Source organism: Schistocerca serialis, chromosome 10 (genome assembly GCF_023864345.2).
Source record: "Schistocerca serialis cubense isolate TAMUIC-IGC-003099 chromosome 10, iqSchSeri2.2, whole genome shotgun sequence".
Taxonomy (NCBI): Eukaryota; Metazoa; Arthropoda; class Insecta; order Orthoptera; family Acrididae; genus Schistocerca; species Schistocerca serialis.
Window position 1 is genome coordinate 189,786,145 of NC_064647.1, and position 27,231 is coordinate 189,813,375.

Sequence of the window (27,231 nt, forward strand, 5' to 3'; positions counted from 1 at the left end):
ACACCTCACATTTATCAAGAAACACATATAAAAACAATACCTCTCGACCGCGGCTAAAACACAAGGGACCAAAATCACGTTGCTGACCAAAGATCACGGTCATATCGACAAAGAACTTAATGATTTCTGTACTGATCATTCGTACTGTATTTTTAGGATACATAAAATATCAAATAGCATAAAGAATAATTCACTGGCAGTAATAATAATAATAATAATAATAATATGAGAGACAAAATTGTGCTTATAAATAATGCAAGTAAAACTTTTAGAAATAATAAAAGTTGTAATTTAAATATACACACTTTCAAATTTGCATTTATCGCATTTCCTACCCTAACATCATATTAAGCGGATGCTATTCGAAAACAACTTTAATTAGTGTATAATATCTAATAAAAATGGGCTTTATTGGTCAGTTGCATAACAATTTTGGGGCATGATGATAGATAATAATCAAAGCACTGCTGAAGAGTGTGGTTCAGTTGTTCCAGTCTGACAAAGGAGACACTCCTTTGTGGCCAGTTCTTGGGGGTGGTGGGAGGTTTGGGGTTGTCAAGGAAAATGGCATAGGAAACCTGCTTGCTGACTCGTTTCAGGGGATAGTGCTGGTCTGTGAAGGCCTTGGTGATACCTCAGCATACTGAGCAAGGGAATTTTCATCACTGCAGATGCTATCCGTTAGAGGCCAGACTGTATGGGAGGGATTTTTTGGTGTGAAAGGAATGAGAGTTGCCAAAATACAGATGCTGTTGCTGGTTGGTTGGTTGGTCGGTGGGTTTAATGTGGACAGAGGTGCAGGCGGAGCCATCAGAGAGGAGAAGGTCAGTGTCTAGGAAGGTGGCACGGTGGGTTGAGGAGAACCGGGTGAAGCAGATGGGAGAGAAGTTTTTGAGGTTGTGAAGGAATGAAGATAGGGAGTCTTGGACCTGAGTCCAGATCATGAAGATATCATCAATGAACCTGAACCAGACAAGGGGTTTGGCATTCTGAGAGGCTAGGAAGGCCCCCTCTAGATGGTCCGTAGGGGACTTATAAACAACAAGAAGTAGAAGTTTAGTTTCACTAAATTCAACTGCCTCTGTACAACATTCAAATACCTGTTCAGTTCAGTGCCGTGACACATCTATGGACTCAAATGGAATACTGATTTTTTACGTACATGGACACTCCCCCACTCCGCAAAGAAGTCCTTGAGAAACAGCCAACTAATCTGTATCCCGGTAAAGGAAGCCTCTGAATTGTCAAATTATTTAAGTGGTGCTCTGATATACCAATAATGTCAGAGTCAACATCTATAAGCAGTTCACTAACTTTATCTCTAATACCTCTTATATATTTTGATGAAATGTGCTAATTCCTTCTCTATTTGGATATACCTGACCTCCTCTGAAGATTATTCCTTTGTTAGAGGGACTTCCTTTAAGCAGGTATACTTATCAGCTGACTTCAGCCTACAAAAGGTGCAGCTCTAACACCAACTATTACAGAATTTTTTCCATGAGTGATCCCCCACCATCCACTACACTGTCATCTATATGCTTTTCCACCCTCCCCTTCTTATACCTATTGAGGTGCAGCCCATCCCTAGTGAAATCTGATCTAGTGATACTCATCTGGCACCACTGCAATGTGAGCCATGCCCTCTGCCATCAGTGCCTTCTCCAGCCCTACATTAATATGCCTAACAACATCAGCATTAAGATGAGGCCGATCATCATACTGAAACAGTTGCATGAGGTGCACAATAGTGCCACCAGTTTGAGTAGCTATTCTTACCATGTCACCTACTTAACATTACCTATACCTATTAAAACTATTCCTTGCTCTTCCCACCATCACTATGTGATCCACTTTCATAAAATTTCTACATAACTCCCCTATGCTGTCAAGTCACCTGAGCCAACCCTGCATTAGGCTTCACAGCGCTGGTGATATGGTACTCACTCCTCAACACTTCCTACAACTGCTGGCCCAAACCTCTACTGTGCGAACTACTTCTTTCTATTAGAATTTTCAACTGACTTAGGATTCTGAACTGCTGAGGACTGCTGCATGTTTCCTACACCTGCATCTACAAGAGGCTCCTCTCCTCTCAGCTTACAGTTGGTCTAATCTATTGCACATTCACAAAGTACAACTGTCTGAATATCTCCTCCTCCTAGTTGCCTGCTTACCAACTGCCAGTTCCCATTCCCCACCACCCTTAACCCTCCTCAAACTATCTAGTTTCTCCTTTGCATCTTATATCTGCACCCGTAGGGCACAGACCTTACGCTCCTGCTCCACTATCAACTTATTTCTACTACAGATTCTGCATTGCCAGGAGAGGATCTCGCTAGAATGTCCACTGACTTCCCCACTGCATCCCCCCCCCCTCCCCCCCCCCCCCCAAATGAAAATACTTAGAACAAATCCTACACCATCACCCACTGACAAACCTATGACAAAGCCCACACTTCTCACTCGTGGTAAAATTTTAACAGTTACTGGAAAAGCTTAACGTGTATGTTACCTAAGTTCATATAGCGGAGATGCTGAGTCGCGATAGCCACAACAAAAATATCCTGGATTTTCCATTGTTTGATTTTTACCTAAGTTCAATTACAAGAGTACATCTATTTAAAGAACTAACAATAGTGGTCTCTAAATTCTCTCTCTACTAAGAAAGCAACAACTTTCATTACTACTACTACTACTACTACTACTACTACTAAACCACAACTAATACCAATACCACCAAAACTTCATGCAATTTCTTAGCTAAAACCAAAAATTTGAGCGGCCATTGGAACACTTAACGAAATTAAAACAGTGAATGAAAATTTTACTGAAATATTTCACTAGATCTTCTCAAGGACTATACGAGGATACTCTGTGCTCCAGATCCACCAAATTTGTTTATTCGCACAACCATTAAGCTGGAAGTGTGCCTCATCACTAAAGATTATTTTCTTATGAAAATCGCTATCGAATTCTTGTTTTGTGAATACCCAGTCGTCAAATGTTCGACGCTTCAAGTGATCCATTGACTTCAGCTCTTATGTTAGTTGGATTGTAAAAGGATGCAAATGCAGGTCATTTGTTAAAATTCAATGCAAACTGCTTCTTGGAACAGCTAATTGTTGAGGACACTGGCAAACCAACTCATTGGACTCGTAGCGACATTCTCACTGACGAGAGCAACATTCCCTACCAATTGACAAGAACGAGGATGTCCAGGTGGATCGGACATTAACTGTCGATCCTGTATCTTCCAATTTGCTTACATATCACTGCAGTGTTGACACACTGAGCACATTTCACGTACCAAAAATTGCACTAAGTCTTCAACCAGTCGATGCGTAGCATTCACCATACATGAAATGCAGTATCAAAATCTGGATGTGTTTGAGCCATCATGTATCACTCCATTTTAGCTGATAATAATATGCACAAATGCCAGTTGAGAATGACAATCAGTAATGGCAGTATCAGCAGATGACAGTCGCTTAAATTTCAGGTCCGGCAGCATAACAAACTGAAGATGTGGTCAATTTAAAAATTGTGTTCTTTATGGGACATCCTTTAGCTGAAAAAGTGATAACAGAAGACTGGCAAAAGCAGTGGATCATGTAAAAGGAGTGGTACAGGAAGCATTGAATAATTGTTTGTTACAACAGTGCTTCGAAGACTTGATAATATCTGTCACTGCAAGCAGCAACATTGATAATTCCACTGAATTAAGTGATGACTTCCTGTTGCCTGACTAGAATGTAGTTTGTAGTGTACTTTAACGAACGTCTTACTTCCGTTAAATCATGTGTTTGTGACACTACTATGATCAATTTCTCTTTCGTGTTCAGAAACTAAGGAATACTGTTAAGCCTCCTCCCATCTTCTCCTTATGGAAAGCTGGACAGCATTTGAAATAAATGTTGTTTTTTGTAGATACCAAGACATTATTTCATGTGTGTAATACTTTGCGAGATATACAGTGATAGAAAGAAACTCTTCCTGACACGAAAATGTCTCCTATTTCAATAACAAACATAACACTGGCCCTAATTAAAATTAAGAAAAGATTTTTGAGGTGTTTTGAGAGACCACCGGGAGCAATAATATTCAGAACTTTTACATTACTTTTGTAGGAGACAGAGACTTTAAACTTCATACTTTTTGCACATTACATACTGATACAGTTGAAGAAGAAGGAAAAAAAAAAAAAGGAGGCAATTTTCAGAAGCCTACATATTGTAAACGCAGTGCGGTACTGAAATTTTAAATGATTTGTTGCCGAGCGCTGTATTTTGGTAGTCAATGGAAAAAAAGTGTTGCTGTGAAAGCAGTAGTTTTTGAGATATGATGTGATCAGTTTGAAGCTGTCTGTGAATGAGAAAATTCAATCTGTTTAAAAAAAAAATTATGTAACTGTTCCTCTAACTAATATTAAGAACAGGTTTTTGACATGCTGAGAGAAATTATAGAGATCTACATCACATGTGCATTTGGGATTTTTGTGGAAGATAGAGGCTTTAAATCAATTTTCGATCATTGCGGGGAGCAGTGCGCTGCGGCAGCTGCTTGCAGACTGTAGCTGATGCGACAGTGCTGCAACTTTGGAGCTTAAACATCAAGTGACAACTAGTTTAAATCACAGTATATGAACAGTCTGCTCCAACCTGCACTGTTGTGTGCTTTTCAACACTGTTCTGCACCATGCATTTCTTGCGCAATGCGTCCGACGTGGACACAGCTTTATATAAGTATTTTTCTTTTTTTACTTTTGAAAATTTTATTATTTTTGTAATTTACTTATTTACATACTTCATCTGACGATCTGCATGAGATTTGCGAGCCTCATTGTGGCCACCCCTGTGATAGTCTGTCGTTTCTGAAACTTCACAACTGCTAGTGGACTAGGGTCTCATGTGGGCTGTAACAGAAGAATATATACAGAATTGTTTCTTCCAGTTTCTATACAAGTGGTGTACATGTTTGAAATGATTAAGAACAGTTGTAATAAACATACAATATTATGAGAAGGAAAGGAGTTGCTCACCATATAGCAGAGATGCTGAGTTGCAGATAGGCACAACACACACACACACACACACACACACACACACACACACACACCAACACATATGCAAACATAACTCTCACACATGACTGCAGTCTCAGGCAACTGGTTTCAGAAAGAAACTAAGAATTCTGAGAGACCCTTGGAAGTGGGGGTGGGGGTGGCGGGTGGGAAACAGTTCGTGGACGAATGAGATTCTGCTTGTGAAACAGTTTGTTCTGGAGTTGCATAAGACTAAATGAAGAAGTGTATCGAATTGTTGTAATGCTTGTTGTTCCATCGAGGCTATGTTTAGTGTGCTCGCGGACTTTGAGATTCTTTATTATTGCCTGTGGGTTTTCAGTCTCCAAGTTTGTTTCGCATTGCGCAGTTGTGAGTGCATTGCAGTGTAACATGTACCTGAGAATTTATCATGTAGTTGTGAATTTGTGTTTCCCACAAAAGCACAGTCAGCTTTTTTAATATAAATACATAGCCCTATTTGAATGTACATGTTTTCCCACATCTTGTCTAAAACAGAACTGAATATTTAAGCCTCAGTTCTTTTTTACTGATCTCAGAATTTTTATTTTGAACCATGATGTTTCGTTCCTGTCAGTCTATTGACATCACATTCCAGTGACATCAGTTCAAAGTGCATTCCTGTCAAGATTTCTTACACCACACTGTAACACATCATGGCACAGAATAATGTCTGTTGATGATGCTAACAATGGGATGTCTGTTTAAAAATTAACCATGTTCACTGTCTTACAAAATACTACTATTGAACAACATTACTTGAACAACCACAAAATCATCAGTTATGTATATATATTGTTTTCAACCCGAGCTGACCTTGGAATAAACTCTAATAAGTGACATGACATCTTAAAAATATTTGCGACGATGAGAACTAGGAAAGTAATATGTAGGGAAATTTGGAATTTCAATGTGGCAAAACCTGTAAATATCAGGGAAATCTTTTAATGGAATCAAGAAAAAAAATAGTTATTTTCTATGCAGCCAATGAAGGAAAGGAAAGGTTTAATGAGCTAGTTTGATTTATTGTAAGAGACTGCAAATCAGCTAAAAGACTCTGGTGCACCTGCCTAAAAATGAGCAGGTGTAGAATCATTGACATGTAATATAGCAGAAGCAACTGGACACAGAACTAGCTAGGAGGTAGTGACAAAAATAGGCAGTAGCTACTAAATATTGCACTAACCTGGATGGTGGCGGTGGTAAAGAGATACATAGTCTGTAAATTCATTTTAAGGAAAACCTTACTAAATAAATACAACAGATTAAAACATTTTCGTATGTCTGAAGGTCCTGTACCATTGTGAAAAGTAAACACAAGTTTTGAATATTCCGTCCGATTGGATAATCTTATATTTCACGTCCCCAAAGTATCATGACAGATAACCAACTTTGTGGTGGGGCAGGATTAATATACAAATCCTTAAAAGAGCAGATTAAAAACATGTATATGTGCAAAGATATTATTCATTAAATAAAGCCTGTCAGCTTTAGAATATCTTTGATTGATTTACCTCATTTCCAGTGTATTTTGTAATTGTTATTTCCTCACCTTCTTTCCTAAGTAATTTCTGATAAAATTAATTTTCTTGTGTATGTAAACAAACTAAGAATTGAGGAGCATTTTTTTTTCAAAAAGTTGATAAATGCGCAGTTTTTCAAAATTCAGACTTTTGTAGTTATAAGTAAAGCTTGTTGCCATGTGTGACCTGTTGAAACAATATTTGTTGTTCTTACAGGATAAACTACAAGTTTTTGCAAAACTCTATATTTGCTCTCAGCCAGTTAAAGCAGAAATTGATAAACACAAACTTTTTTTGTGTGTAAAGCAGAATAACAGTGTAGGACATTAGTAACAATGTGGGATGTGATTGTCAATGATAATGGGGGAGTGTTTTAGAGAGAGAGAGAGAGAGAGAGAGAGAGAGAGAGAGAGAGAGAGAGAGAGAGAGATAATATAAACTGTAGGCAAAGACTTGCTGCCAGAACTAACAATAGAAATAAATAAAACAATGGAAAATCCAGGATGGAATGTAACAATATTATGAAAAGGATAGTTGCTACTCACCATATAGTGGAGATGCTGAGTTGCAGATAAGCACTACAAAAAGATTGTCAGGAAACGAGCTTTTGGCCAAGAAGGCCTTCGTCAGAGGTAGAACATGATTGTGTGTGAGTTGCGTTTGCGTGAGTGAGTGTATGTATATATGTTCTATCTCCGACGAAGGCCTTGTTGTCCGAAAGCTCATTCTCTGACAGTCTTTTTGTTGTGTCTATCTGCAACTCAGCATGTCTGCTATATGGTGGGTAGCAACTTATCTTTTTCACATATTGTTACAATAGAAATAAATTAGGGATTTACACAAAGACAGTTTGCCTGAGCTCGAGCCAGCTTTGTCAGAGACAAGTTTGCACTTAAAGAGTAGGCTGTTAAACTATAAAATGGAGGTTAACACAAGTGATTCAGAAAATGGTATACGTGTAACTGATTGCTCAAGTGGTTGAAAGTCCAGGTCGAGATGAAAGCATCCAAGAAGTCCATAAAGAACAATAAAATGCCAGCTATTGCCTGTTCACTTACCAGTGAACCCAAAATTCTTACGGCAGCGGAGGGGGGGGGTTAAGGAATGCAGAGCAGCTGATCTCGCTTTTGATGATATCACAATGTTCATCATCATGTGAATAGCTTAAACAAAATTTTCAAAGAAGTACAGCATAAGGAATAAAGATGCCCAGACAGTACTTGTGTATGTCGCATTATTTTAAGCGACATCAGGGATGTCCAAAGAGTGCCACTCAAATTTGGTCAATCAATTTCATGTAATGGAGAAGTTATCGACTGAAAATGGATGGGGAGAGCGCAGCACTACTAAGAACAAGGAAGTTGCACAAGCTATGAAGAAAGGTATCAAAACACAGGTGTAGAGAGAGCCACTATTCAAGGACAAATTCTGAAAGGGAATGTTTACTATCCGAGCTGAATACAGTCAATATATGGAAACATTTCTGTAAAAAAGGGGAATTGTTAGGCCTTCCTGCTTCCTTCTCATTTAAGTACAAACATATTTTCAATAGTTGCTTTAAACCTTTAACTGCCCTTTTTTCTCCCCCCCCCCCCCCCCTCCCCCGAGAAATTCTGTTTATTTGTGTAAGAGATTTGAATCTGACATACCACTTTTATGTACAAAACTTGTTTTTCAAAAGTGTAGCGGTTTTTTTCAGAAAGCCCCAAATGGGGATCGTGGCATATGTCATGAAATAAAAGGAATAATGGAAACAAATTTTATTTGTGTAATATTTTACAGTTCTGTTTATTTTTAATTATTCAGACATAAATTACATTACATTTCATGTTCCAGACATTCCACATGTAAGCCTACATTACATGTTCTTCATCGTTTTCGTATGTTCCTCTTGCATATCAGACATTTTCTTTGTTTTCCTTCGCAGGTTCTTTCTAGATTATGTCCCAATGGATTTTTTTCTCACTGTTTTTGGAACACGTTTCTGGGTCTTTTTCTGCAGTGATGGTCTACCAAGACTTTTAGGATTACAAATAGTCTGTGTTTGTAGGCAGCCTCTAGTTATTTGCCTCCTAAACTCTAAAACGGGTGTATTGCTGTTAGCATGACAATTTAATACATAAGCATTCACTACTGCAGTATCAATGATGTTTATGAATATAGGAAAATACCATTTCTTTCCAAATATTTTTATTCCATATTTATTTATATACCAGTCAAGTTTGTCCACTCCACCCATGAATTTATTGTAGAGATGTATACAGAGAGGCTGGGGTATTTTCATATCTTTTTTTCTCCAATCTGGACCGTCTACTTACATTCTTCTCTGGATATTTACCTTGATGGTTTGACAAGGCTCATACACGTTTATTATTTTTCCATGCAGCACAGAATATTTTGTTTTTGACATCAAATCTGTAATCCATAGCTCCATGAGGTTCCTCTCTGAATTCATTATCTGACTTGAGAGGGCATTTATTTATCCAGTTTGATCGAACTGTTCCTGTTGCCGCTACATTTCATCTGTTAAGGTTTTCATTAGATCAAATCCAGTGAAAAAATTATCAAAACAGAAAATGTGGTTAGAGGGATTGTTCACCACAGATATTTTGCTCATTTTAACTGATGCACCTAGACCTTGCTCCTCATTGGCATCATTCCTTTTCCCAGTGTACAATTCTGTATGAAAGCAGTATCCTGTTTCTGCACAGCACATAGTCCACTGTTTGAACTCAAAACGTATGGGTTTACCCCGAATAAATTGTTTTATATGTTTTGAAAAAACACCATATAGCTACGATTCATTTTGTCAATGAAGGGCATATCTTGAAATCTGTGGTTGCCAAATTATCATCTGCCAGTTAAGAATCGTCATTGAAGTGTAAATTTTTCTTTATTTCTAAATACCTGTTTCTGGAGAAACATTTTCTGACACTTCTAATGTCGAAGTCTTCATCTTCGCACCAATACATTTGCTCCTGAGGCAAAGAATGGTAACCTGTAAGGCATAAAAAGTCTACAAATTTTCGAAGACACTGCCGAAAATGTAAACCCATGCCTGTTAATTCTGTGCAATGTATCTGACACTTTCTTTGACAGTGAAATTCGTGATTTCCTGGTCAAATAGCATTTCGAAAACTTCAATCACTGATTTTACTTTGAGAGAAGTTACTTGTTCCATAGCTCTGTTTATATCGTCATTATGCCCAAATGTCTTTTCGTAATCAGGCTCAACTTTTTGCTAATCGGAAACTATTTTAACCATTTTCAAGTCACACTTCTTTGACTGTTTGGGCCATGAAGTTTTTTTTTTTTTTTTTTGGCAGAAGTGCTGTATCGGTATTGGCAACTGCAATTGCACTTGAATGAACTTCCAGAGTGTCTTCCAAGATGTCGTCATCGAATTCTTCAGCATTGTAAACATGATCCACATTATCAGGGGGGAAATTCTACAATATCTATCACACCATCAGCATTATCTTTGGTGAGAAAGATAGGATCATATATCATATCTTCTACTTCAGTTAGTATGAGGAACTTTCTGGTTCCCATATTTAAAAAAAAAAAAAACCATAATAAAACATACAATGATCATGATTGTATGAAAGTACTTCGTATCAGCCACGATCCCCAAATGAGTATCCTTTTAAAACATGTAAACAATATTTACTAATAATAAATGAACAAAGAAACATTTGTGAGCTACTGTAAGCTACAAATTTACTATATTAACGCATTATTTGACGGAATAATAAAGGTAATGCAAAAATAACACAATTGGAAATCTATGATATTCATATTACAAGACTTACCGTCCAATTTATGGTTTATTCAACTCTACACAAGAAACCAAATGCAATATTTTGATTCTGCTCTGTCACTCACTTCAGTTAGACTGTTGCCAATGTTATAAGCTATTCAGCATTAAAACAAAGACACTGCTGCCAACTGATGGGGCAAAAACTATCTGGTCCCCAAATGGGGATCGTTGCAGTTAATGTGTTAATTTGTCATTTAAAACTCCCCATACAGATACAATGCTCAACATACAAGAGTGGTCTATTGAAATTAAAAAAAGAAGAAGAGCTGGAGAAGAAGAATCAAATAATAGCAAACCACGAGTTACACATACTTTGTACAAAGAAGTTCTATGCAATAACGAAGGAGAAAAATCCAAATGTGGTTAATATGTTTCAATATGCAACAGAACCAGCCAGTACCTAAAGTCTCTGTAGGTGAAGTATTCTATTCAAAACAGGATTGGCTGTACAACTTGTGCATCATGGTTCATTCCCAAGCACAGACAAAGATAAAGATTGCTTTTTATACTTGACTTGAAGCAGGAGAACTGAAAGGATGCAGTGACATACCTCTGCTCGATTGGATTTTTTCGGAACCTTGGGTGCCCCAGCCAGAAAATGGTCCAAATGAAATTCATATATTTTCTATCTCCTGTACCAATAAAAATAAAAATACAGTAATGGTGTGCACACTAATGGCCTTCATGAATGAGAGAAGAAAATTCAATAAGCTAACACCATATTCCCTTATTCGTGGCCACAACTATATGCCTCTTCATAATGTGTTTGTAGAGTGGAAAAAGACTACTAAAAAAAAAAAAAAGGGGGGGGGGAAGATATTCTTTCACCAACTGAATACTGTACTTTCACCAACTGAATGCTGTAAAGAGCTGGAACAATATGGCATAATCAAGGACTAAATAAAGATTGGTAATCAAAGGCTCTGAAGACCAGTACACTAAAAGCCCTACGATCTAAGATATCTTTCAAAATAAATGCATAGTGAGTGATGGTTTTTAAAGTCGAAGAAGAAGACACTGTTGTCACTGTCAGACACTGATCTGGAAGTCCTGTAAAGACTGAGATACAGAAATCCAGAAGTTGCTGCCAGGTAGTGAGGAAAGTAACCATCTTAGAAAAGAACAATATGGTCAGTAATGAAAAGAAGAAGGATGTCTTAAAACTTATGCGACATTTTAATGTACCAGAAGGAGCAGAAGAGTTTTATAAGGACATTGTTGAAAGTGATCAATAGATTTCCAGTTTAGTATGTTTGTTGCCAGTATTTTACATTGTATTTCTATAATGTTTGTTACTATTTTGCGCTTCTACTTATCAAATATTTATGAAGAAGTATGATACTAAAACACTGAAATGTCAAAGAAACTGGTATAGTCGTGCATATTCAAATACAGAGACATGTAAACTAGCAGAATACGGCACTGCGGTCGGCAACGCCTATATAAGGCAGGAAGTCTCTGGCACAGTTCTTAGATTGGTTACTGCTGCTACAATAGCAGGTTAGCAAGATTTAAGTGAGTTTGAACATGGTGTTGTAGTCGGTGCACTAGCGATGGGACACAGCACCCCCGAGGTAGCGATGAAGTGGGGATTTTGCCGTACGACCATTTCCCGAGTGTACCATGAATATCAGGAATCCGGCAAAACATCAAATCTCCGACATCGCTGTGGCTGGAAAAAGGTGCTGGAAGAATGGGACCGACAACGACTGAAGAGAATTGTTCAGCATGACAGAAGTGCAACCCTTTTGTAAATTGCTGCAGACCTCAGTGCTGGGCCAGCAACAAGTGTCAGTGTGCGAACCATTCGACGAAACATCATGGATGTGGGCTTTTGGAGCTGAAGGTCCACTCATGTATCCTTGATGACTGCATGACACAAAGCTTTATGCCTCACGTGGGCACGTCAACACTGACATTGGACTGCTTATGACTGGAAACATGTTGCCTGGTCAGAGGAGTCTCATCTCAAATTGTATTGAGCAGATGGACGTGTACGGGTATGGAGACAAGCTCATGAATCCATGGAGCCTGCATGTCAGCAGGAGACTTTTCAAGCGGCTGCAGGCTCTGTAATGGTGAGGGGTGTGTGCAGTTGGAGTGATATAGGGTCCCTGAGACATCTGGATACTACTGTTGCAGGTGATATGTACGTAAGCATATTATTTTTATCAGTAGGACCTGTATATAACTAAATTTAACTACCGTATTTACTCGAATCTAAGCCGCACTTTTTCTCCGGTTTTTGTAATCCAAAAAACCGCCTGCGACTTAGAATCGAGTGCAAAGTAAGCGGAAGTTGTGAAAAATGTTGGTAGGTCTCACCACTACTAACTTCTGCCGTCAAATATATGTAGCACTACACAGGCATGCTTTGCAGGCACAAAGATAAAAACCTCTGTGTCAAAAAAAAGGTGGAAGATGAGCTTTTTTCTCCGGCCTGAGTTTCGACCACTGCATTTTCATACATTATCCAACCAAGTAAATACAAATTCCGTATTGTTCATCTTCGAATGTAACAGCACTTCAAAGTACTACGAAAATCCGACTGACAAGACTGTTTGGCATGTTTGTCAACATGGCCAAATCTCCGTTCTGAATTTTTTCCTACCTGTGACAAGAGATGGTTGCTAATAGGAACTTTTATGAATTGTGAATCACATGCAGTATTCTCGTCACCATAAGAATAATACGAATATAAACATTTTGCCTTAAATTATTTCGTATTTGCTGCTATCTCATTTAAATCCTGTCTGCCTAATAAACTACGAAACTAGAGTGAGACAACAGCAAACACGGAAGAATATACATGTCATGTCATGTTTATATTCGTATTATTCTTATGCCTAATAGTGATACAATCAGAAATGAAGCACGGCAATTGACTAGATTTTTAAATCTAAGATGACTCTAATTTCTGTGCAGAATGTAATGTACTAAAGAGGCGTCTGCAAAAGATTTTCAAACGGAGAAAAATTTTCGCTACACTCTCATTCTGAACATCTTTTATCATACGCAGTCTATTATTTGGTTCTTGTTGATCGTTATCAAAGAAAGCAGCAGTGTAAGTAACAACAAATAGCAGTCTCTTTCCATTGTTTCGCTAATGAGACAATACCTCTCTTTTTTTTTATTTTAAGCGGCGGTAGCGCGCACAAATGCTAGCCATGCCGCGTTATCAGAATGCGACAAACAATGCATGACACAGTACAATAATGCATTTTCAGCGTAGAGTGATGTAAACACCTATAACAAAGAGAACGGCGCTTATCAGATCAAAGAAAAATAAGCAATGAATTCAAACCAGACGAAGCATGTAAAAAAGGAAGGGTACCCATATAAATACGGACGGAGCGCCAGACGCATGGCAATGGCTACCTGGTAAAGCTTAACTGCTAAGCTTATGGCTCGAACCAAACTACTGTAGCTGTACCATCATTCGTTGGACCTAAATTGTGTCTCATATTACAATGAACCAACTTTGTTGATTTGGAGGTGTGGCCTAAAACTTTTCTCTCCCCTTGAATTTCGAGTCTCAAATTTCAGGTGCAGTGAGGCAGTTTTCTCAAAGAGTGGTGCGTAAATTGAGGAGATTAATTGTATTTATGTATTAGCATTAAAATATTGGAACTGTAGAAAATAAAAAATCTTGTACAAACTCATATAGAAAATAAGGAATTTTGTACGAACTCATAGAATGAGTCCTTTGTTGTGCAACAAAGTATATCAGTTATGAAAGAAATACTGACAGATTTCAGCTTTGCAACTCATTGTACATGCTCAAGCTTTCAACCGGTAGAAAGAATCAGGTGTGGGGTTTACTTGGCACATGTTACCAAGGGAAACATGCATGAACAAAGTCGTAGTTTAATATTAGTTTAATTAAACAGTATCAAAAAAGCCATTCTCAATGCACTATCATTTTTGGTCACTGCGTGTAATGCCTGTTGGTCAGGCTTTGTCCACAGTTAATTGAATAAGATATTCAATTACATGCATTGACCAAAAGTGATAGTGCATTGAGAATTGCTAGTTTCTAGCTGAAATCTGTTATTTACAAGTCAAAATAACAGTCACTGCGTGCAACAGCCTCTGAATGGAGGGCAACCTAATGAGTATCAAAAAACTTACATTACATAAGCTAAACGACTGTTTAATTTATGTGAGCTAAATCACTGTTCAATAAAACAATAATGAAATAAACTTTCAATATATCATTCCGTTGCACACAAGTGTTACCCTATAGTAATGACCAACTTGGAGCATTAAACAGTGCAGTTGTATTAGATCCCTACGTCACTTATGTGATCACTAATTATCTCATAGATAATTGCCACATCATCAGATTGTGCTGCTAGCTCAGAATTTGAGTCAATTTCTTTCATGGATCGTTAGTTTTTTCTCACTTTGCTTGTTGTTTGTTCTATATTATTGCTGCTCACTTGGGTATATGACAACACATATTATCATTGTGTTACCTGAAGCAGTTATGAAGGAATAGGTACGTGCTTGCAATTGTAAAACAACAATGGAATGGTAGAAGATAATGTTTTGTGATTGACACAATTCATACACAGTTGCGCCTGGCTGTGGGTTACTGTATTGCAAAATTTATTTTTGGAGAAAAAAATAATAAATTGGAAGAAAATCTGTAGGACCATTATCCTCTGTGTAACTGATTGGTAATTGGATGAAAACAGTCTACAAAATGAAATTTTAAGTGAAGATGGAAATTATTTCTGCTTAATATGGACTAGCCAGAGGCATTGTAAGATGCCTACTCTGTTATTCATATCTATCATAGCCAAGCTCCTCTCTAAAACGAGCTGTGTTGATAGAAGCATGGCGATTGGACCAATGTTTATGCTGCACAGCTTAGAGCAGGCATCTTACTCTCAATGTGCCTACCAGTAAATGCTCTATCAAAATGACCACATTTACGATTAAAAACATAAATCCTTCTCTAGTTGTAATAGATGTGAAAAGGATTTGAAAGGAGACACTGACTTCATAGAACTGAAAGGTTTATTGTCCCTAGTACAAGGCATGGTACACACTCCTAATGTTTCTATGCACATGTACTGACATTCACTTTCATTTCAGCTTGTTGTTACTTTTCTGGGATAACCATTACTTGTACTGATCTTTGCTAACGACTCACTTCTAATATTGATGAGTCATCGACTCCATCCAAGAACACTGCAACATTTAACAGAATTATTGAACTTCTCGCGGCATGCGGTCATATAGCATCCAATCACATCTGACATCCACCCACGACTCCCTTCACTACTTGCCTTCTGCACCACCTGTAATGGCTGGCACCAGAGCTTCTCAATCACTGCGGGTTCCCTTGGCAGCAGTACTGCTGTGCTAGGCAACTATGTTTAAGGTATAGATATCAATACTCCAGGAGTAACTTCTGTATTTACTCAATTATGAGATGAGGTTTTCCTAAAATTGTCATTCCAAAAATACAGAGTTGTCTTTTATTCCCAGATTAAGCTATAGTTAACATTTTTACATTGTTTGATAAAGCATATAGGGGCAGTCTTACATTTACAGATGGAGCTTTGACTGTTGAGATTACGTGCAGATTTATTTTGAAGAATTTGGTAGGGCATGACTGGAAAATCAGTACTTGCATATGAACAGGCCAAGATTTCCCAATATGCTGAAGCACTCCATACGTTTATCAATGTTGCTCGAACAATCAAATGACATTTAACTCTGGTACGCTCATACAAAGAATACATGATGAACTATGAACTATCCTCTATCTACAATTTTTTGAAACACAGGAGAAAATAGCACTAAATTCTATCATCTTACAAACTCTTATCATGTTTGAACAGGTTTGGATTAAAATTTCTCATATGTACATGGATACTGTGTAGAAATATTAATGCTGCTTTTTAAATAAAGGTAACATCTGAAAACGAAAATGTTGTCCTTCATATAACATTACTTGATTCTGAACCCAGATAGTATTTTACTTGATTATGAGAGACTGTAATGATTTACTAAAGGGGGCTTCAAATGAGAAATTTTGTTGCTGTTCACATATCAGAGTAGCAGCTAAAAAAATTACAAGATTTCAATCAACTTTAGAAAATGATGGTGATATTCAGATAATACAGGAAGGAAAATTAATTCAGAATGAAATGTCTAACAAAAGAAATACATCATATTAAACTGGCTGTAATTGTTATTGTGAGAATAAATTACAGCACAAGACCCGTTGTTAAGACGGTAGCAATAGACATCAATAGATCGCAGAATGAGCGAAACTTCAAGAATTTTTTAAATTGTGATTATGGTCTTTGATTTACGTATTAGTAGCCGTTGTTACATATAACTTGCACCCTACAAGTCCACGTTTCACAGTTGCTGGAGAACAACTGTACCGAAGTTTTTGAGTGGAAACAGTGATATGAGCTTGGCTGATAACTAGATGAGTGCGGGGAGGGGAATAGTGAGTGGGCAGCAAATTACATCATGTTGCCAACTATGGGAATCTATAAGTAGTACTTTGGCTTTTTAGGAAGATCTGCTGTGTTTAAACTGCAGTCTACCTGAATCCATTTGTAATCAGAATTGAATGGACTTTAAAATTGGACAAATACTCAACATTAGTACTCATTTCCGCAGGAGTCAGTGAAAGACTGGAGAGGTGCCAGTGGCATACTTACTTGTTTTGTGCTGCACTGTGGTGTATGATAGGAACAAAAGATGTCAGCTGCTGGTTCTATGCAGCCGATCAGAGAACGGCAAGCAGACGATGCATTTGGATCAAGAGGCATTGTAACATTAACCACATCTTCAGAAATGGCAACATATTTGGAAAAAACAGCTGAATATTTGTGACAACAGAGATATAAATATTAGGATAATGATTAAAAATAGTGATACCACAGATGACAGAGTCAGTAAGCAGAAAATGTAGATAAGAAACGGTCCGCAAATTAATGTATACCATTTCTTTTTGTTTTTGTTACTTATCCTTGTGTAAACAAAATATAGGCATTGAATCAGTGGCACAGATTTAGAATAAGTATAATGTTAACTATTTAGGAAGATGGTTTATGTCAATAAAACAGTTTGTAGTTTTGATCAGTCAAAATATGTCAAAAATAATTTTTTTCAAAAAGCGTCTTGGGAAGAAGGGGGGAGAGGGGGGGCGTTGTCTTATAATCAGGGTTGTCTTATACTCAGGTAAATATGGCATATCCATAACCTTACAGTGTACTTATAAAGAGTTTGCAGCAGGAGCTTCTCAAATGGGATACAAGAGAATAACATGGCAGAGAAATGAAGCTAACCTCTAACTAAATACAAAGGTCATGTTGGACTCGTGATGTAGTGAGAGGGAAGAGGTTGTCACCAGAGGAGAGAAGTCAAAAGGAAAACTGGAAGTATCAGTTTTACCTTACAAAACTTGTCAGCATATTTGGATATTGGAGCTATGATGTGTGTTTCTACTGCTTACAGCCAGGCCCAGAATGCCCTTGCAGATGCGGCGCCCCCTCCTCCGCCACCCCCTCCCATCAGCAACAACTCGGCAATTGGCGACGGCATCCCAGCCACTATGGATGGACCCCCGCCGCCTCCCTCACTTGCTCCTTCGACTCAGGAACCAGTCGTACGTTCTGTCATGGTGGAAGACTTGCTGCAGAGTCCTGGGAGACTGCAACGCCCCACGAGGATCGTCGTCATACTTCGAGGTCCTCCCGGGTCTGGGAAGACATTTGTCGCAAAACTCATCAAGGTAGGTAGAGTGTGTGTGTGTGTGTGTGTGTGTGTGTGTGTGTGTGTGTGTGTGTGTGTGTGTGTGCCGTGCAAATTGAATGTCTAGTGTAGTATTGATTGTGGAGTATTATAAACATCGATACAAAATAATTCTGTAATTGCTGTTCTGCTACTAGTATTGATGAGCTGTTTCTCTGCTGTAAGTCATTTTTATTTGTAGGATTTCCTTTTTCTTCTCCGGGGAGGGGGGATGTTAATTTTGTTTCAGACTTTCACATTATTTGGATCTGCTCTGGTCGGCACACTGTCATTAATTTTGAGTGTAATTGGAGACTGCCACCAAAGCGTAAAAATGAAAAAACCTGATTTTCATAAAACGATCACATTTGATGAAAAAGGAGATTCTGATAGATTCAGCAATGGCATAAGAAATATGATGTGGTGTCTTAAGTGTTTGCATTCAGATGTCACTTCTTTAGGGTACAGATTTCCAGATGGAGACCAGGAAGTTTATGTTTGCCTGTATATATTGACAAGTCCAGCGCAGGGTTGCCTTTGAGTTTTGACAAACACCCAATACGTGGTGCTGTTGAGATGTGACATTACTATTGTTTTAAAATCTGTCATTTGTTGCTGTAAAACGTTGGGAGCTGAGAATATATCCCACCGGTTTCTTTACAGTGAGAAATAACAGGAAGTGTGTTGTTACAAAATTGAAACTGCACACAAGGGTTTGTGTCGGACAGCTTTTTACCATTTTTGTGGCTGCTTAACTCGACTAAATTGCCGTGTTTCACTTTGTTCATGCTTCCACAGTTGATCATCTTGGTGGGAGAATGTATGCAGTTGATTTGCAGAATTTTATCAGGGTAATGCTGCCATTTGCAATGAATTCAACCAAGATTGGCAGTCACTCCAAAATCGCCAATGCTGTGTGTGAGATAGTCAGAGACGATCGGCACGTCACTGGTTGTGAAATAGAGGCTTCCTATGAATATGGAAGACTGTGGTACATATGGTTTTGCACAATCGTTTAGCAGTGGGAAGTATTTATTCCAAATTGAATTCCATACAGTTTGATTGAAATCAGAAACAGACACTTTGTTGGTTTTTATAGGAATAAGTGCAAAAAGTTTAACTGAGAGGCTGTGAAATCCATGCAGATCATCATAATGAGAGACAAATATTGGATGTATTCATACAGGTCAGAAACTGAACAGTAGTCAACTGTTTTGGATGTTTCTGAGCTTAACCGAAAGCAACAGAATTAGTTCTTTTGTGAAGAACTTAGAAGAAGATGAGTGCTTGTTTCTTTTCACATCAAACAATTGATTATTTGGCAGAGAAAAATGTCGAATTAATGTCCTGTTGCCAATAATTCACCTCACTTAATGCCTAGTAACTTCTTTTTGTTCCCTCACATCCAACATACAATGTGTGGGTAACGATTTTTATCACCTCTAGATGGAGTCAAATTGAACAAAACCATGTTTCTGAGGTATTGACATCAAAGTGGGAAAAATGTTTTGAGAATTAATTCAAACACACGCGCAAATGTGTAAATTTTAGAGGCAAATATTTTGAAAAACAGTGCATGATTTATACAAAAAAGTTTATCTTTCATTGTTTATGTGAGGATGTAAAGAACAGTCCTTATACATATTTCATTCATATTTATCATTTAAGCACACAAAGGAGAGGAGATACAGAAATCACTGTTATGGTATCATTTACTTAATCTTCTGCTTAAAGTGTCTTTCAGCATTAAGTTCTGGTACAGCAGCAATGCATTACTAATGATATTAGTTGTGAATGTTGATAGATCTAGCAAATGCTGCACGCAACACTGAGAGTGATGCTAGAGAAACAACTAGGGATCACCCTTCAGCAGTTTTTAGTTTCAATAGAATCTTGTGTTTAGTTCACTTTTTTTAATAGGGTTGGATGGGGGTAATTGTACACTTACGAGGTGGGTAAGCTTGGTACAGTTACATTATGTATTAACAGAATACCTGTAAAATCTAATCCCCATATATTGTGGCCTGTTTAAATAAAAAAATGTGGCAGATAAAGAAAAATGCTGGGTTGACAAACAAGAATGTGTGTAGACCACAATGAAAGATTACATATATTCTGGGTTTCCAAATAAGACAGAGGGTTCCAGCACACACGCTCACACACACACACACACACACACACACACACACACACACACACATCCTGTTATTCGTGCAATTATTTATGTGATCTGTAGTTGTGGACATTTGGTGTGCGTCCCTGAGGATGTGTGTGCACAGTTTTTATTCTAATCCAGAGTTGCCACTGTAGCTGTTTTCCTTTCTGTTGCTCAGTTTACAATACAATGGAGAGATAGGGAAGGGACTCACGAACAGATACTAAAGCCTGTAGCATCATTTTATTTGTGTGGGATGTATAGTGTTTGTTGATAAAAGTCATAACCAGAGAGGCACCTGCATAGTGTGTTTTACGAGCTACATGCAAGATATCTATAGTGTAAATTTTTGTTGCGCAGTGTGTAATGTGTTCAAAGTATCTTCTGACATTCATTTTTGTGTGCTTCATTATACAGGATAAAGAAGTTGAAATGGGTGGTTCAGCTCCTAGAATTCTCTGCCTTGATGATTACTTTATGGTCGAATCTGAGAAAGAAGATAAAGATCCAGAAACAGGGCGGAAGATTATTACCAAGGTAATGACAGTTTGTATTCTTAGACACTGAAGTTTGCAAACCTATTGATATTTGCCAGATGCTAATAATATTAACATTTAGTGATCTGCTTGTGTCTGATTACACCAATAAAATATTTGAAATCGATGCCAGGAGGGAATATGCTTGACAGAAGTATGTAGTACTTAAGGTCCAACCCCAGCACTTGAAAAGTGAGAGCATTTTGTGTTAAATTGAGCAATTTGAGGTAATTGAATGAAATTCCACTGTGTCTCATAGAGCAGCAACCTCATTACTATTTGGAGATACTCCTCATGCCTACCACTGAGCAAGGCGGCACTTGACTTGCTTTCAGATGTAATAGATTGAGACCCCTTACTGTTGTCCTGCTTTCTCTTGTTGTTCCAGCCAGTTTGCTCTCATAGGATAGCTGTATTTTTATGAGGACATTGTTCATACTGAGTAACTCCTATCTTGCGCAATAATTAAGTGCTCTGTTGTGGCTTGTGCCATGAGCTTTTTGCACACTACATATGTGATTATAGATTGGCATTGAAGAAATAGAAGTGCAGTTAGATGTTCCTGCCTGCTGCTCGATGCCATTTTCATTTGGTGCATACTGATGTACCCTCGTATACATGTTTATATGTCATCCAGGATTTGCTTGCCATAATATTTATTGAACATAAATAACTTTTTTTTTGGGGGGGGGGGGGGGGGGTCGAAGGTAAAGTACAAGCAGGATTAGTCAGATAATACATATTTTCTAATTGAACATAAAACCCCACTGGGGAGCCATGTATTTGCCCTCTAGGAAGCCCGTGCCACTGGCCTGCAATATTGATTGTGTAGGTACTTGTAGGGAGGATGGGGGCATCAGAACAAGCAGAATTGGAAGGAAAAATCTAGGAATGTAGCTCAACTATGAAGAGAGTGTGTTAGAGGCAAAACTGTGAGTATTGAGGTAAGGTATTTCAGTGATGGATTTTTGTTCAGCATTCTCACAGATGGCTGACTGATGAGTGTGAAGATAGAGAGGTCACTTATTTCTACACTGACCAGCACGAAATATGTGACCCATAATAATTGATGTGTAATTATCTATTTAATCAAAATGCAGCACTTTATCCTATATTTTTGGATGAGGGCCGTTATTGATGATTCTTTGTGAGGGTTGGTGAAGTGTTGATTTTCAGTTGCACTAGCCTTAATTGTTTTTCCCTGCACAACCTGAAAAATTTGTCGCTGGATGTGAGGCGATAATGTTTTCCTACTCTTGTAGCACTTATTGCTGTATCTTGTATTGTTCCTCTTTCATTGACATGTATTATTGAGATCTTTCATCAATTATTGTAATTGGCTTTCTGGAATAAATATGCTGCTAAGCCTTGAAGATGCTGCAAAAACTCTTGCTTCGGTGGAAGATGGTCGGAGCATGCCGTACATTGCAGAAGTGTTGGAAACTACACCTTCCATGATTTTCCAGAATTGTAAGAAGGTACAGGGAAAGTGGAGACTATTCAAGGAAACTAGGATTGGGCCCAAGAAGAGCAGTGTTGGTGATAGAGAACCACTTCTTGCAACTTCAAGTTCACCACCACTGTCACACTGCTGTTGAATCAAGTAATCGATTCCACCTAGTTTGAGGAGTCGATGATAGTGATAGAACCTTCAGAAGAAGACTGGAAGCTGCCAATTTTCAATCCAGATGGCTTACTGCAGGCCCAGAACTACCAGAGAGCACGAGACACATCGACTACATTTCACAAGAGAATATCACGGCTGGAGAGCACAGCAGGGGAGTGAGTGTCATTCACCAATGAGTCATTATCTCACTGCAATCACCTGATGGTGGAGAGAGGGTCTGGAGGGAATACGTCTAGGGTACCTGATTTGGATGGTTTTCTTATGGTGTGGGCAGAAATCAGTATGACTGCGGGGGGCGGATTTGATCTTCATTGAGGACGTAAGCCATAAAGCCCATCAGTATGTGAAGGAAATCATTCAGGAGCATGTCGTGCTGTTAGCTCAATTTATTGATTATGATTTTACACTAACATGTGACAATGCGCACCCACACTTTAATGGCCCTCATCGAAAAATATAGGATAAAGTGCAGTGAGAGATCTCCGATGAGGTGGAGATTCGTGCTATGGCTTGGTATGTTCGAACACTTGGGAGTGTACTGGACAAGCTGGGGAGAGGAACCTCTCAGAGCATATCTGAAATGTTTGATGTTGTGATTGGTGCAAGAAGAGGTAATAAATGCTTTTGAAGATGTGAAGAGAGGCGTGTGACATATATGAAGCCAAAGTGGTGGTGCATTGCCTTCATTGAGCTTCCTCAAAATTTGCTTAAAGTGTTAATCCATCTGTATTACTGTTTACAATCGTCTTTTTCTTTTCTTTTCTTAGACAATTAGATAGGATCACACCACAATATTTTATCATAAAGTGGTATATTAGTGTCAAAAAAGTGATCAAAATATAAAATAATTTTTTTAAAGAAATTATCTTTGCAGTTTTCATGCTGGTCGGTGTATTATCAGTGTTCTGTGAAGTATCATTTGTTTGTTTTTGACCTGTGTGGGTGTTCCACTATTTCTGTAAGTGGTGGCATGCTGCATTGCCATTTGGACTGTATCACTTTCTCGAGTTCTGCTGCTATCCTCCTTTCCAAAGTCAGTTAATGTTCATTCAAAAAACCGGGGATAAATATGCTTTACTGGCTGCTGTATACTTGATCGATAGTAAAAACTCTTAACTTAAAGTGAAATAGTTGTCCATCTTCTATCGTTGTAGCAGTTTTTAGTGCCTCTTGTAAGTAAGCATTCATTTCTCACTAATAAAAGTTTTAGGAATAGTAAAATTTTTCTGTTATGTTGTTGTTGATAATGATATCTATAAAAATCTGTCAGGTGATGGTGTACGAGTATGAAGCAGGCATGGATAAGCATTACCATGGTTCATTGTTGAAAGCATTCAAGAAAACAGTGAATGATGGATACTTTCCCTTTATAATTGTTGACTGCATCAATGATAAAGTAAAGCAATTTGAAGAAATGTGGAGCTATGCAAAGCAGAAGGGCTTTCAGGTATGTGTAAACTAACAATCTTTTATTTATTAGAGATGCTTAAGAAGGTTACTAATTTGGTGCCCATTAAGATAAACAATCAAAATAAAGTAACCATATCATTAACTTACACTGGTGCTGAGCTATGTGTATGTTTCTGTAAAGAATTCCTAAATAACTGGCTGCATTCCTCATTAACCTGTTACCTCCAGATTGAGTGTGCTCAGTTCAGTCAGTTACCAATTTTATGTGTCACAGCTTAACTCAATTCTTTGCAAAAACAGACATAATTTCTTATGGGATAACAGCAATCAGTGATTTTATAATGTTACTTTAAATCCGTCTTGATTGCGAATTTTTTTATTATTCATATGACCGGTTTCGGTTCATTCAGAACCATCTTCAGATCTGTAAAAATAATTATACTAATTTACTATTTCACGAAAGCAAATCTTTTTCATCCTATCTTATCAACATCAAATGTACCAGAACGTACCTGATATTTAAGTTACAGGAGTAACCCGTCCAATTCAGCAACTTTCACATGCTACGTCACATAAAATTGGTTGGCAGAGTGCACGTCACTTTGGTGTTGTGCCACGGAAGCAGACCATAGAAGAAAACAAGTTCACACCAGCACCATAGATATATAAATCGCCCTATGCCTGTTAGATCGTATAAAAATGATAATTTTACTGTTTTTTAATCCTGACAAGTACAGATTTTAGCTTTGACATCTACATATTTTAATTAAATATTTTTAATATAAAAAAGATCTACTGAATACAGTATGTGCAAATGGAATGTAACAAATGTACCAGACGCCACCTGTCGGTAATAGTGTCATAATTAATATAAATGACGTGCACTCTGCCAACCAATTTTATGTGACGTAGCATGTGAAAGTTGCTGAATTTGACGGGTTACTCCTGTAACTTAAATATCAGGTACGTTCTGGTACATTTGATGTTGATAAGATAGGATGAAAAAGATTTGCTTTCGTGAAATAGTAAATTAGTATAATTATTTTTACAGATCTGAAGATGGTTCTGAATGAACCGAAACCGGTCATATGAATAATAAAAAAATTTGCAATCAAGACGGATTTAAAGTAACATTAACTCAATTCCTTATCGATATTCGTTGTAAATTTCCTATCACCTAGTTGGACTCTAATGAGCCAAAGTTTAAATGTAATGATTACTCTGTAGTTGACAAAATGATTGTTGATATGAGGAATCAGACAAAATAGTTTACTCATTCCAAGCAACTGTACATTGTGTGTTTTATTGAACTCCTCAATTTTGTAAACACACGAAAATGAAATTACGTAAGGTACCAGAGGGGGAGGGATGGGGGCAATGTTGTGTTGAATTGAAATACACATAATGAAAATTCTATCAGTGTTCTTTAAATGCTACATATTACGTGGCATACCAAACTGCAAACCTGGCCACCGTGGCAGCATTGTTGCGATTATGCCCGAGAATTAGGAGGGGGTGGCAGTAGCTTACACTCAAGTACTCTCACAAGTGGAGCGCTGCCACAAGTCTAAGTGCCGCTGAATAAAGTGCCCATTTAGAACAAAAACAGAAATGGAATGTACAATATTTTTTACATTAACTGCTAACAATTCTTTGCTGGCAGTACACATAAGCAGAGCAGCAAGAAAGATTGTAGCATTGGCTAACAATATGTCCTTGGGAAAAAAAAATCACAAAATAAAGAAAAGAGAATTTTATGGATGACAAGAAGATACTATACTGTATATTAGGTAGCAGAAGGAAGCAGAAAGAAAATACTCAAAAGTTATCAACAAAATAAGAAAACCTGTGCAGGAGGGAGTAGTAGTTTTGAAAGTATGGAAAGAATATTTCCAAAAACTATGAGGAGGACAGGATGAAACAGATACGTGTTATGAGATAGAGGTAGACGAAAGAAACATCACCACTGAGGAAATAGGAAAAGATGATCAGCAGACGTTGGATGTAGAGAAAGCTGTACTAGAAGTGAAAAATGGCAATGCTCGTGGACTAGATGACATCACAGTGGAGATGATCAAAGCTGCAGGACCTACCGTAATTCCGTGACTGTATAGACTAATGAGTTTAGTATGGACATGTGGAATGATTTCTGACGATGAAACAAATGCATTTATTGTAACTATCTTTAAGAAGGGTAACGAGGTATACTATGAGAAATACAGAGGAATAATGCTACTGTGCCACTGCATGAAGATTTATGAAAGCAGAGCAGCATAGTTGACAGGACCGACTGCGGACCTTTGGTACAGAGCCGAGTGGAGGCTCTGAATCAGAAGCTCAAATGATCCTGCAACTATGTAGGCTGCAGATTCCTCAACTTCCGCGATAGAGTGGTGGGGTTTCAGGTTCCACTGAATAGGTCAGGAGTTCACGACATGCAGGAGGTGGCTATGCAGGTAGCAGGGGCTGTGTGGCATGGACTGGGCAGGTTTTTACATTAGAGGGTCTTATGGAAATACAAAAAAGGGCTTCAGCCTCAAAGGGTGCAGGCCAAATGTAGGAAGAAAGCAGATACAGGAACCATCAGTACAACAGTTGTAAATTGTTGTAGCTGTGTTGGAAAAGTACCAGAACTCTGAGCGCCAATAGACAGCACTGATGCTCAAATCGTAATGGGCACTGAAAGCTGGCTAAAGCCGGAGATAAGTTCAGCCGAAGTTTTTGCAAAGAACCTAATGGTGTTCTGAAGGGATAGGCTAAAAACAGATGGCGGTGGCGTGTTTTAGAAGTAGTTTATCTTGTAGTGAAATTGAAGCAGATAGTTCCTGTGAGTTAGTATGGGCAACCGAAATAAAATAATTAGTTGCTTTTACTGACCTACCAACTCAGATGACTCATAAAATTATAATTGATGCTGACTAATTTACCCTCGATACGTTGGCAAAAATCCATGTTTAAAACCGTAGGTAAGCATTAAACGTCATTTGAATTTGTGCCAAACGCATTCTCAGAAAATTATTTCAAGCAGTTAGTTCATGAGCCCACTTGAATAACAAATGGTTGTGAAAATGCACTTGACCTCTTAGCAACAAATATTCCTAAGCTCATAACAAGTATCAAAACAGATGCAGGGGTTAGTGAACATAGGTTTGTCATACTGAGGTGGAATATTGTAACCCCCAAATTTTCCAAAAATAAACGAAAAATATACCTATTCAAAAAATCAGATACAAATTCGCCTGGCGCCTTCGTGAAAGATGTGCTGTGTTTTAAACGGTGTTGTGAATGCGTAAATTTAGCAGCATCCTAC

The 27,231-nt window shown here is 38.0% G+C and overlaps 1 protein-coding gene across 10 annotated transcripts in view; it reads left to right on the forward strand.

The window, feature by feature from the left end:
* LOC126424541 (YLP motif-containing protein 1) overlaps positions 1 to 27,231 on the forward strand; it is a 406,391-nt gene that overhangs the window by 228,268 nt on the left and 150,892 nt on the right. For all 10 annotated transcript variants that reach the window (XR_007576188.1, XR_007576187.1, XR_007576189.1 and 7 more), the window contains 3 exons: positions 17,918 to 18,194; positions 20,766 to 20,885; positions 23,782 to 23,958. Coding sequence is in view for 7 of the 10 variants with exons in the window: in XM_050087281.1 (XP_049943238.1) it covers positions 17,918 to 18,194; positions 20,766 to 20,885; positions 23,782 to 23,958 (574 nt within the window). In the remaining 3 variants the exon portion in view is untranslated. The remainder of the gene's footprint in view (positions 1 to 17,917; positions 18,195 to 20,765; positions 20,886 to 23,781; positions 23,959 to 27,231) is intronic.